At 34.9% G+C, this 13,285-nt stretch overlaps 1 protein-coding gene across 5 annotated transcripts in view; it reads right to left on the bottom strand.

Annotated features, from left to right (window-relative positions):
• Window positions 1-1,088: 1,088 nt before the first annotated feature.
• Window positions 1,089-13,285, bottom strand: part of LOC306995103 (uncharacterized protein) — a 46,931-nt gene continuing 34,734 nt past the window's right edge. Inside the window, exons 5-6 of one of the 5 annotated variants that reach the window (XM_079606363.1) lie at window positions 12,179-12,247; window positions 1,089-2,296 (exon numbers count right to left, since the gene is read on the bottom strand). In XM_079606363.1, coding sequence (XP_079462489.1) covers window positions 12,214-12,247 — 34 coding nt within the window. In that variant the 3' untranslated portion in view covers window positions 1,089-2,296; window positions 12,179-12,213. Of the gene's footprint in view, window positions 2,297-2,813; window positions 3,528-12,178; window positions 12,248-13,285 lie in introns of those variants that run through there. The other 4 variants (XM_079606364.1, XM_079606362.1, XM_079606366.1 and 1 more) reach the window with 4 other exon arrangements.

Raw genomic sequence — 13,285 nt, forward strand, 5'->3', positions numbered from 1 at the left:
TGTTATGTCATATAGAATATTTAGAAGATGTCTCCAAGATGTTTAAGATTTAGAATGTATGTAAAATTTATTTTTCTAAGACGTTTATCAGATGCATTACACAGCAGATGCTTTCCAGATTGACAGATCTTTAGCAGACATCTTACAAACATATCTGTGTTTTAGCAAGCCAAACAATTAGAATATAATAATAATAATTTATAATGTTATCCCAAAGTCAGAAATAAAAGAAATGCACTGTAAAATAAATGTAAATTTAGGGCCCTTGGAGACAACTAGCCCCAGGGTTGCTAAATGATACTTGTTAACAAAGTTCCGGATCGCATTCCTATCTCGGAGACGGAGACCTCTCCTCGGACAATATGCTAACTCTCTCACTGATTATTTGTAAGTGTGAACTCTTGAATGGTTCTTTGTCTCCACTCTGTTCACACTCACATGATGAATCCCGTAGTCTACAGTAAATAACGTATGTGACACTGGACCACAAAAGCAGTCACATGGGTCAATTTTTTGAAATTGAGATTTATACACCATCTGAAAGCTGAATAGACAAACTTTCAATTGATGTTTGGATAGGACATTATTTGGTCTAGATACAACTATTTGAAAAATCTGGAATCTGAGGGTGCAAAAAATTCGAAACATTGAGAAAATCGCCTTTAAAGCTGTCCATTTATGTTTGCGATATTTTTGCATTCACTCACATTTTTTTAAAATATATTTACGGTAGGAAATTTAATCAAAACATGATCTTTATGATTTTTGGCATAAAAGAAAAATCGCTAATTTTGACCCATACAATGGGCTATTGCCACAAATATACCCGTGCGACTTAACGCGAGTTACATAATCTGATTTTTTTTTTCAAGCAATGAGTAAAGTAGCGTGTTACTTTTAAGCGAGTAGGTTGCAATGGCATGCGCCACCGCTGTGTAAACATGATGGGTATTGTAGTTCTAGACTAATGTGAGAATGCATCTCATCTCACTCGCTCAAAAACTGATTCAGTATTCCTGAAAAGGAATTTAAAAAAAGATTGAACCTGTAATTAAAATGTTAAAAAAATAAGTATACTTTATGTATTTAATCTCACTTTATTAAGCAATGTCTTTGCTGCCGACCTTCGATGATCCAATTAATTTTTTTATTGCTGAACTTTCTTCTCCTGCGATCGAGAACGGCAGCACCGCTGAACGGTTTGTTGGAGTGGCGCCCTCTACTGTACAGGTGTGAATAGCATTTCCTCCAGCCTTCACTTTTGGTGTGAAAGAGCCTTTACATTTGCCAAAAATAGCACTTTTTTATATCAAAAAGCAAACCCAGCCCAGAAGAATCGAAGTAACCGTAATGTAACATTACTTTCCATAAAAAGTAACACAATTAGTTATTTTATAAGTGAGTCCCCCTGGGGGTATCTTTATGTATAGCTATTAATGCTTGAACAAGCCTAGACAAGTCAAGACATGCCTGGACAAGTATCAGGGGGACAGTCTTTAGGTGGAGAGACTCACTTGTTTTCTTGCGCAATATGGACTGTGATTGATTCAAAAACACACACATGTGGGCAAATGCCTTTAATACATCAAACATAGAGAAATAACCGAAAACAAAACCTCTCTCTCTCTCTTTCCAGTTTCTCTATACCAGAAACTGCACTACCATTTTCTAAACCGTGCAGAACCGAACCCTCTTGAGCGCCCAACGCTGTTTAAAAGTGAACCATCTCAATAACCGAGGGAAATTACAAGAACAACAAATACTATTTTAATATATCTATTTTTTTTAAAGAAAATATGAACAAACAAGTTATAATAATCTACTTAGAAATTGCAACATAGTGAAATAGTAAGAATATGCCATTTGCAATAGATTCGAATGATTATGAAGCATTAATTCATATCAACACCAAAAGAAAAACCAGAATGCTAATACAGACACATTTCTCGTTCGCGCACTGAAGTACGATCGTGCTTTAAACAGCGATCGTGTTTATTTGGGTAAATGTGTATTTTTCACACGGTGAAAGTTTTGCAAGAGTTTCACATTATTACTTTGACACTACTGGAGTGTGTCTGTGACCCTAAGCATAAAGTGCCGCAGATGTTAACTCAGGGGCAAGTGCAGAAGCCCATATTCTGTCCTATATGAAACTGTGTGTGTGTGTGTGTGTGTGTGTGACTACAGAGAGTAAAGCTTGAGCTGTTCCTCCACGTCTCCCTCCGTCATCTCTCCGAATGTGTCCAGGTTTTCTCGGAGGAGTTTGAAGATGGCAGCCAGCTGCTCCTGCTGAACCCTGCGACACAAACACAACAGCATAAACAACACACACACACACACACACACACAGTCTTCATTCACCAAGGCTTTGTCTCAGCTCAAAAAGGGCTTGGTAATTTTATCCCTTAAAACTCAACTTTGATCACCAAAATTACATATTTAAACGTTTTTCATGCCTTAAAAAAGCTTGAATGTTACTCTACACCCTTGCCTCATTTAGTATAGGCGGTTCTATGAATATGCAAATGATCCCCGCCTCCACTCACTCGCACCAGCTCAGAGATCCACTCGTTGACGATCACACGTTGATCTGATTGGTTACAAGGTAGTGTGTGACTGTCTTTGGTTCACTGCAGTTTTAAGGAGAAAATACTCAGCAATGCTGTCGACTTATGAATTGACACATGGTTTGTCATATTAAAAACAGCACATAGACATATAAACAACATTAAAAAGCTTGATTTTCACGACAGGGGGACTTTAACTGAAGGAAATTACTGTGTATCAGAAGAAATGATGCTACAACAGACATTAATCAAATTTGGCTCTTTATTGATATTACAAAAGCCATATAAGGTGAATCGCACGAAACCCTGTCAAAGTCACATTTCACAGCAAAATCGAAATTATATTTTCATTACAATAATGCAGAAAAAAATTATTGCAAAAGCATGCAAAAAAATTATAATAATAATTATGCAAAATATAATTTATCCAATCTTTTCTGATTCTGGGGTGAAATGTCACCTGGACGGTAAAATGATTTTTATGAGATTCACCTATTTTTTTTTTTTTTTTTAAACATTACCAACAACAGAAAAATCTATATAGTTTCTACATTTCATCATACAGATGTCTGACACTGCAGTGTGATTACATTTCCCATCAGCCTGTGTGTGTGTGTGTGTGTGTGTGTGTGTGTGTGTGTGTGTGTGTGTGTGTGTGTGTGTGTGTGTGTGTGTGTGTGTGTGTGTGTGTGTCCACAAGGGGGCGTGATGGTATTTCAGAAGAGCAGGAACACACTATATTCATATGTTCTTTGGTGTTTTGCTTTAAGAAGCTTGCTATTCACAGGCAGAAATGCAAATAACCTGTACAGAAAACAGAAGAAGAAAAAAAAAAAAAGTTTCCATCACAACACATTTCAGAGACAGTCAAGCGAAAAAGTCACTCCACAAACGTCCTCGAGATTCATTTTTAGGGGACACACTTTTCCACACGATTTGACTTCTGCTCACTCAGCAACTCTGAAAAATAAAAAAATACAAGACAATTCAGTCTCATAAACCAGTAAACATCAACTTCTTGAGGTACACACATTCCTTCCACATACACACACATACGCATGAATTCAAACTAGAGAAACAAGACAAGCCAAAACAGAACCATCACACTAACCAGTAACTTATGTTATGTTATAACCGTAAAGGGTTCTGTCAGGCGTTTCATATCTAGACCTTTTTAGAGGTTCCATCATGGGATCATTTTATGGATTTATAGTTCTAATCAATTTCATTTGAATTCTTCGAAAATTTTGGATTTAAACAGCTCGTAAACATACTTCATCACTAGAAAATGATAAATAAGTCGTTAAACATGAAAGTAGTATGCTCTCATAAGACATTTCTTCTGATATAGAATCTTTTTGGCATGAAGGGTTCTTTAAAATTAAGAACCCTCGAGTTCTATATAGAACCACATTAAAACTTTTTTTCCCCAAAGCAGCAACTCTAAATTAAATAGCAAGACACTTCAGGTCAATAGAGTAACTAATGGATTTCACCATACTTTCCTGGTTGATTGATCACACATTCAAATAATGTTTACATATGCAAATGAGGCATTATCTAATAAAACATGCACTCGTTTGCATAAATGTCCAGCACAATAATGTAAACATTGCATAAAAAAAGCTTGTTTCATTTTGTTGATACATTAGAGTTAAAGTTTTTTTACAGAGGGGTTTTTGGGATTTCTCTATCAGAAAATTGTCATCAGTCAGAATTGTTTTTTTTTTACTATGTTTTTAAGAATAAAATGTTACTATACATGAAAATTATATGAACAAACTCCTCTGTAAAAAAAACAACAACTTCAGAATGTATAGTATACAGGAATAAAAGTGAGATTTCTGGCTCAGTGAAGGAGAAATAAAAAATATTTGTAAAGATATGGAAACGGCATTTAAAGATATGCATTGTAACCAATATCTATGCAGATAGTTCTGAAAGAAGACAATTTATGGAAGCAAAAAAAAAAAAGTCTCAAAATTGACCAGGGCCTGAAAAAATTTTTTGTTTGTTTTGCCTAAAGTGTCTCTCCTTGAAATGTCTGTAATTTCTTTCTAATCATATTAAAGGTACACTATGTAACCTTTTTGTTCAAAATTAAGAATTTAAATAGAGTCAATACATCATCAATACTTCTTCCAAAATATGTTTTTGTCTTGATTCACTGTGGCAAGTCTATCATAAGCGCTTACATTTCAGGAGTTTTTTTTTTTTTGTGGGAAATTGCGTGTATGTCACTCGCCAAATTTTCTTTGTTTATTTCAATGAAATGAATGTACTATATTTTAGTTTGAAAATGTTTTCTCTTTAATTTTATGGTGCTAAATTATATTCACGCTGTATTTATAATCCATCTATTCACTTTTTGAGCATAGAAAATTTAATTTCCAACTTAAACTTTGATAAATCTTGAATGCTTTGGAGCGCCGACTAAAGACGACACTTGGCAGATTATTGCTAAAGTGAAAAAATCTTTAAAAAGTGAACAAAAAAGTTTATTTTTATGAAAAATGCACAGAAATACTATTTTCAATTTTGATATGAAATATATATTTTCAAAAACACCTTTTACTCTAAAACTGCAAGAAAACAAATCTATAAAGTTGTGTTCCAGATTTAAGCAACTAGTTGTGCTGCTTCAAGGTTTGTGAAAAACTGTGATGCATTTTTTCCCCCCAGAATGCTTTGATGAATAGAAAAGTTCAAAAGAAGTGCTTCAAGGAACCAATGAACTTTTCCTCTTCGGTCGCCCTACAGGTTGGAAGCGGAATTGTCCATTACCGCTGTCGTAAATAATTTAGCCTAATGTCGCACGCTCGCGTTTATCCCGCACCGGCTTTGGAATGAACGATGTCCACAGACAAGGTAGAGCAGGGGTAGAGTACCCCTGAGGTAGAGTATGATGCATGATTTCATGAAAGTATGATGTATTGCGACATCAGAATCGAAGAAAAACAAAATAATGACTATTGAAACGCTTGATGTGAAGCAAGTCAAATTTGTAGTTTTCTTATGTCTCATTAGAACTACAGAAACGCGACCCGATCTGGCAAACTTGCATTGTGTGGTTATAGCAGATATAGAGCCGCAAAGCGGAGGCAGAATTGCCGTTCACACTGTTACGACTTGATGAACCATTGAAACGATTTTGGAAACGTTATTTTAAGGTAAAAAATCTTAGTGTTGCTTTAAAAAATGTTATAGAAGTTTGTGTATTGCTATAGGAAAAAATTAAATGTATATTTTCCAAATCATGTTTTACTCTTAAATTGTGAGAAAATCAAAACCATACATTTAGTTGCGTTCCAAATGTGAGCTTGATATCTCAACAAATGAGCTTTCAGTCAGATTCAGTTTGGCCGCAGTACCAAACGTCTCCACTAGATGAAATTATTCTCCCATTCATTTCCAACGGCGTCATTTTTGACCGCGAGGAACACAAGTGTGACTATTTTTTTCAGGACAATTTATCCTTTTCGTATCATGTCCATAATTATTTGTGTTCACATAGCAAGTGCCAAAACCTTTACTAAGATTCGTACTATTCCGATGAAGTAAAAAAAAAATAATACAAACCTTACATTTTTTTGGTCAAAAGAGCACCAGAGGGTTAAACAAACAGCGAACAGAGGAGCGTCTGCTGCCAAAGAGAGATCGCGACAGAGCTCGTAATAAAACAAGAATCAACATTAGCTTGACTTTTCAGAGATGCCGAGAACTGAAGGGTTTGAAATGTTGCAAAAGTGACGCACAGATGGCGTTTTTAAATCACTTAACAGGAGAGTAAGGTACTTTACTGAACAGATAAACTGACATATGCGACTCTCTTCATTGTAAAGCATTATTGTGAAGGGTCATTTCATTATGATTATAGTAGCTCTGTGCAGGAACTTATTTTCAAGGAAGTACCGTGTCCATTAATGTGTAAAGCTACAGTAACGTCCTCAGCTAGTCTAAACCGGTTATATCTCTTAAGCCTAGCAGTGAATGTTTTTTGAGCAGTAGATTTACCATAATCATCTGCACAGACACACACAGCCAAAGCACACCCAGAACAATGTTCTTCCGCAAAATGCATGCATTTTTTTTATCCACTAGAGGGCCAAAATTGCATAGTGCACCTTTGAGCTCTACCGCGTCTGTGACGAGCCGTAGATTTGAGTGAAAACCATAAAGACTGAGTTATGAGAGATGAATCGATGAAGGAGCATGTCACTCACCGTTGGCAGCTCTGGTGTTGCGGCGTTACTGGTTAAGGCTTGGCCGAGCGTGTTAGTCGAGCAGCGGTCGGAGGCGGTGGAAACTTTCAGGAGACACGCTTGTAGTCATGTTAGTAAAGAAGTGTCCTAGCAAACACACTGGCTTTCATGCAATCAGATTTAGTTGATTACGGCAAATCCAAATGATTCGAAGCATGTGGTGCCGTGACCCACAAAGGCGTCGTGTCACGAGGAATCAATTTTTCCTTGATCTTTCGAGATAAAGGAGCCTGGCGTACAATGATAAACTGCACACAGTATGTGCATCAACACATGACTGCCCGCATTTACACATCAATGACGCCTAAGCTGTTCAGAAACACAGTTCATTTCAAAGGATCAGAGAGAGGCTGGACAAATGGTCATGAAAAACCTCAGGGTATAAAAATAAAATAAAATAAAATGATATGATCCCTTTAATATTTTCTGAATGTGCCATTGTTTCCCATGCCGAGCACAAGGATGCTGCAAAAGACACGCAGACAGGAAGTCTACAGTCAGAAAACCTTGAATAATGTAACTTCATTAAACGGCACTTCTCGCCTCCCTACTTTGAATAATATATTCTGTTATTGGTTCAACGTACAGTAAATCTCTTCTAAATATACCTTTGACTGGGACAATCTTTTATCACTACAACGAATCATGTGATTATGTATGCATTACTTGATCAGCAGAAAATGACGACACAAACCTATAATAATAATGCATTATAGAATTATGTTGAGTTGATCTCTATGTATCGCCAGGGTCGTGCATTATTCAGTGATGATGAGCGTCAGATTTAGAATATGAATGTAGGTTGTAAACAATTGTATACAAAACTAATTCAATTTTAAAGCGGTGGTTGATTATGATTTCACTTTTCTAACTTTAGTTAGTGTGTAATGTTGCTGTTTGATCATAAACAACATCTGCAAAGTTACGATGCTGAAAGTTCAAAGCAAAGGGAGATATTTGCTTTTAAAGAAATCCCTTTTTAAGGACTACAACAAACGGCTGGTAAGAACTACAAGACATTCCTCCCGGGTTAGTGACATCACCAACCCTAAAATTTACATAAACCCCGCCCCCAGAACACAATTTATAGATTATCAATACAGAATATGATAATCAATGACTAGAAAATATCTACACATACGCTTCATAAATTCACCAACTAACCATTCAGAAATGTCACTTATTGAGTCTCTCCATCTTTGTCTGACTCCAGTTTGAACATAAAAGGCTCAAAGTTTTTGAAATTTTCCGTGCATGTGTGTGTGTGAGGTAAAAGGACATAAGCTTTTGTAGCTCCGCCCCCTGTGCCGGGAGCAGCAGCTTATTTGCATTTAAAGGGACAGACACAAAAAAGGACGCGATTTTGCTCACCCTTAAAAAGTGACAATTTTAACATGCTATATAAAAATATCTGTGGGGTATTTTCAGCTAAAACTTCACACACACACACACACACTGGAGACATCAGTGACTTATTTTACATCTTATGACATCTTGAGGCAAACATAGAGGAATTTATTCAGTAAATGTGTTTCCATCATAGGCCTAGTTTACGTGCATGTCTTATCGGATAAATGTGACCCTGGACCACAAAAGCAGTCACATGTCGCACGGCAATATTCATCTGTGGCAATAGCCAACAATACACTGTATGGGTCAAAATTATAGATTTTTCTTTTATGCCAAAAATCATTATGATTACAAGTAAAGATCATGTTCCATGAAGATATTTGGTCAATTGCCTACCGTAAATATATTTAAAAAATATTTTTGTGAGTGAATGCAGCAAAATCGTGAACATAAATGGACAACTTTGTTATTTTCAGTACTTTCCGTAAGGGGTACTTTCCGTAAGATCATATCTCAATGCAAATTAAACCAGCTTTTAGGCTAACTGAAATAAAACCATGCCAATCTCTAGGTATGGTGAAGGGTGTGTGATGATGTGTGGCTATTTTAATCCCAAAGGCCAAGGGAACTTTATCAGGATGCAGAGTATCCCGGATCCATGAAGTAACTGGCCTTTAAAAATAAAAATCTGCCTGTCTCTATGGGAATTTAACATAGGGGTGTCCAAACTTATGCACCCTGTATTTTAAGGAAGAACATTTATTTTTTTACGATACATTATTCATTCACAAAGAAAATTGGTGTCCTTAAAGGTTGGAGTTTTCCTCATTTTTTAAATTAAGGCATTAAGATAAATTTCCAAAAGATGATTTTTTATTCCTCTTTTTAGGCAACTTTAGCATGGGTGTCTAAACTTATGCATAGCACTGTATGAAGTCAGTTCTCCTCAGGAACATTTACTATAAACATGATCAACTAATGCTTCAAAATCATTCTTTTGAACAGACACTTGCCATGATAATGCAACAATCACATTTCAGACATTTTTTTAAGTGTCCAAATACACTTTCAGGCCACTGCATAATCGATTATTAATACACTCTTTTAATACACACTACCAGTTAAAAGTTTTGGATTGGTAAGATTTTTAATGTTTTTAAAATAAGTCTCTTCTGCTCACCAAGGCTGCACTTATTTGATAAAAAAAAAAAGTAATATTTATTTATTTATTTAATGACAATTTAGAATAAATATGTAATTTATTCCTTTGATCAAAGCTGAATTTTCAGCATCATAACTCTTCAGTCTTCAGTGTCACATGATCCTTCAGAAATCATTTTAATATGATGATCTGATGCTCAAAAAACATTCATTATTATTATCAATATTGAAAACTCTTGTGTACAATTTATTTTTCAGGATTCTTTGATGAATAGAAAGTTCAAAAGAATAGCGTTTATCTGAAATATAATCTCTTGTAACATTATAAATGTCTTTACTGTAACTTTTGATAAATTTAATTCATCATTGATGAATAAAATTATTGATTTATCTTATTTCTTTCCCCAAAAAAATTAAATAAAAACTCTTCCTGGCACCAAACTTTTGAACGGTAGCGTTTAATAAAAGCTTTCCATTTCAGATAAATACTGTTCTTTTGAACTTTGTTCATCAAATGAATCCTGAAAATAAAAATGTAAATAACGGTTTTAAACACTAATAATAATAACAAATGTTTCTTGAGCATCAAATCATCATATCAGAATGATTTCTGAAGGATCATGTGACACTGAAGACTGGAGTAAAGATGCTGAAAATTCAGCTTTGATCACAGGAATAAATTACACTTATATGCAAATTTAGTTTTTTTGTAGTTTTAATTAAATAAATGCAGGCTTGGTGAGCAGAAGATACTGATACTAACACTTTTGACTGGTAGTGCAATTATGCATTTAAAAATAAATAAATAAAAAGTTATCAATTATTTTGATTCACATACTGTACTATTTTGCCACAGTAGCATCATGTGTTCTCCATCGAAAGCATGGCTCTCCGACTTCGGCAAATCACTGTACATCAGGACGGCTATTAATACCCATAATGGTCTGCCCTGCTCATAATACACAGGCCTTGGTGTGTGTTCAGTGACCTGCATCTGCGCACAATAATGAATCCCCTGAGCTGTACTGGGAACGCTTTCAGACAGACGCAGAACACATGCAGGCGCTCGGCTTGTGGACCACAGCCCATCATCTGACCGGCGCTGGACGGTCCACGGGTCAATGTAGTCCACAATGTGCAAGTGGTCTCTAAAACACTATCAAGCAGCCGATTACTGGCTTTCATTCATGGCTATGTGGTGCCAAAATGACAAATAAATAAATAAAAATAAAAATAAATTTTTTTAAAAAATAGACAAATAAATAAATAAATAAACCATTAATATGCTTTTAAAAAAGCTCAAATGTTTACTTTACAGAGAAACAAACAAATTAATAAACAACTTTACAAAACAAACCGACTTTACAAATAAATAAACAACTTTACAAAACAAACCGACTTTACAAATTAATAAACAACTTTACAAAACAAACCGACATGGATAAACAAATAGTGACTCAACAAATATAACCGTTAAAATAAAATAAACCGTTACTTTACAAACAAACAAAATGAACCGTGACTATACAAACAAATAAAATAATAAATGGTGAACAAAATAAAATAGTAACTTTACAAACAAATAAAAGTGTGACTTTACAAAAAAAAATAAACAAACCAAGTGAATCTACAAACAAATTAATATACCTCTTTACTAAAACAAACAGACTTTACAAGTAAATATATAAACAAATAGTGACTCTACAAAAAAAAAAAACTTTGCAAACAAAAAAAATAAACCGTGACTTTACAAACAAATAAAAGGATAAATGGTGACTACAATCAAATAAATAAACAAATAGTAACTTCACAAAAAATAAAATAATTAACAGTGAATTTACAAACAAATCAATCATTAAAATTAACTTTACAAACAAACAGCGACTTACAAATAAATAAACAAATAGTAACTTAAACAAATAAATGGTTACTTTACAAACAAACAAACAAACAAACAAACAAACAAACAACCTACAAATAAAAAAGGAAAATAAATAGTAACTTAAATAAATAAACAGTGACACAAACAAGCAAACAAAAACAAATAAACAGGGACTTTACAAATAAATAAATAAATAAATAAACAGGGACTTTACAAATAAATAAACAAATAAACAGACTTTACAAATAAATAAACAGGGACTTTACAAATAAATAAACAAATAAACAGACTTTACAAATAAATAAACAGGGACTTTACAAATAAATAAACAAATAAACAGACTTTACAAATAAATAGCAAATTTACAAATTAATAAAGACTTTCTAAATAAAATGAAAGAATGAACAAATAAATGTGACTTTAGAAATAAATAAATAAAATAAATAGGGACTTCATAAACAAAATAAATGAATACATAAATGTGTCTCAAATAAATAGGGATTTAAAAATACATATTTACTTTATAAGTAAATAAATGTGTCTACAAATAAATGCATAAATAAATTGTTTGTATAACAACTACAAAAAATAAATAAATACTTTACAAATAAATAGAAGCGGAACATTACAAATAAATAAATAGTGACTTCACAAACAAACAGTGAGTAGTAACAGAACGTAATTTCTGGGTGAATAAATAAATAGGGGCTTTATAAATGTATACATACAATAGTGACTAAAAATAAATAAATAAATAAGGACTTCACGAACAAAATATAATAAAATAAATGTGTGTCTTTACAAGCAGAAGGACAGAATGTCATTTCTGGGTGAACTCTTTCTGTCGGCCATGAACTGTCAGCGGCACTGAGTGAGGAGAGTGAGTGGAGGGGGGGGGGGAGGGGGGTGAGACTGTGGGGGGGTCAGGGGTCAAACTGAAGTAAATGATACCTTACCAGAGGTCTGACACAGGCATACTGCCCGGTGCTGTTTAAAGAGCGGTAAAGTCATTTGTCAACTCTATCCTGCAAAGATAAAGGGCAGGAGCAGAGGATATTATGTACACACACCGTTTCTACACACTAGTGACTTCTGCAAAAGGGAATTGTTGAAATCATCTCAAATTTACATGCACATTTATGACAAAGCAGGTTCGGTTCTGATGCCGACGATAGCGTCTGCTATCTGAGAAAAGCTGAAAGTTAGCATGTGGCTAAGCTAATGATGGAATACTTACTGCCAATACTCGCTTTAAAAGCAAACTTTAAATTAGACCGAACTTGCTCAAAATGTTTTGGTGTTTGCATGACAATCTATACATTCACATATCTGCCTTTTGTTTTTGTTTTTTTTAGATCCTCCAGCGCTCAATCTGCATGTTTTATCAGGTAAACAAACCGCACCCAGCGCAGAGAGAGAGAGAGAGAGAGAGAGGCAGAGAGAGAGAGAGAGAGAGAGAGAGAGAGAGAGAGAGAGAGAGAGAGAGAGAGAGAGAGAGAGAGAGAGAGAGAGCCTGAACCTCCAGCAAACCCTGAGATAATATGAGTGCTTAACGTGTGTGTGACATCTCAGCCTCCTTATCCACACACACACACACACACACACACACACACACACACACACACACACACACACACACACACACACACACACACACACACACACACACACACACACACACACACACACACACACACACACACACACACACACACACACACACACACACACACACACACACACACACACACACACACACACACACACACACACACACACACACACACACACACACACACACACACACACACACACACACCAGGGTAATAATGTTAATGTTCCATTTGATAACATTAGTTTTCAACATTAATTAATCTCAACATTTGTGTGTGTGTGTGTGTGTGTGTGTGTGTGTGTGTGTGTGTGTGTGTGTGTGTGTGTGTGTGTGTGTGTGTAAGCAGTGCATTAATATAGAATGTGATTAAACTGACGATCTACACTTAATGCACACCTTCCAGCCAATCAGAATCGAGTATTCAGACAGACCCTGGTATATTACTACC

This window comes from Phoxinus phoxinus (assembly GCF_949152265.1).
Source record: "Phoxinus phoxinus genome assembly, chromosome: 1".
In the NCBI taxonomy this organism is placed as follows: Eukaryota; Metazoa; Chordata; class Actinopteri; order Cypriniformes; family Leuciscidae; genus Phoxinus; species Phoxinus phoxinus.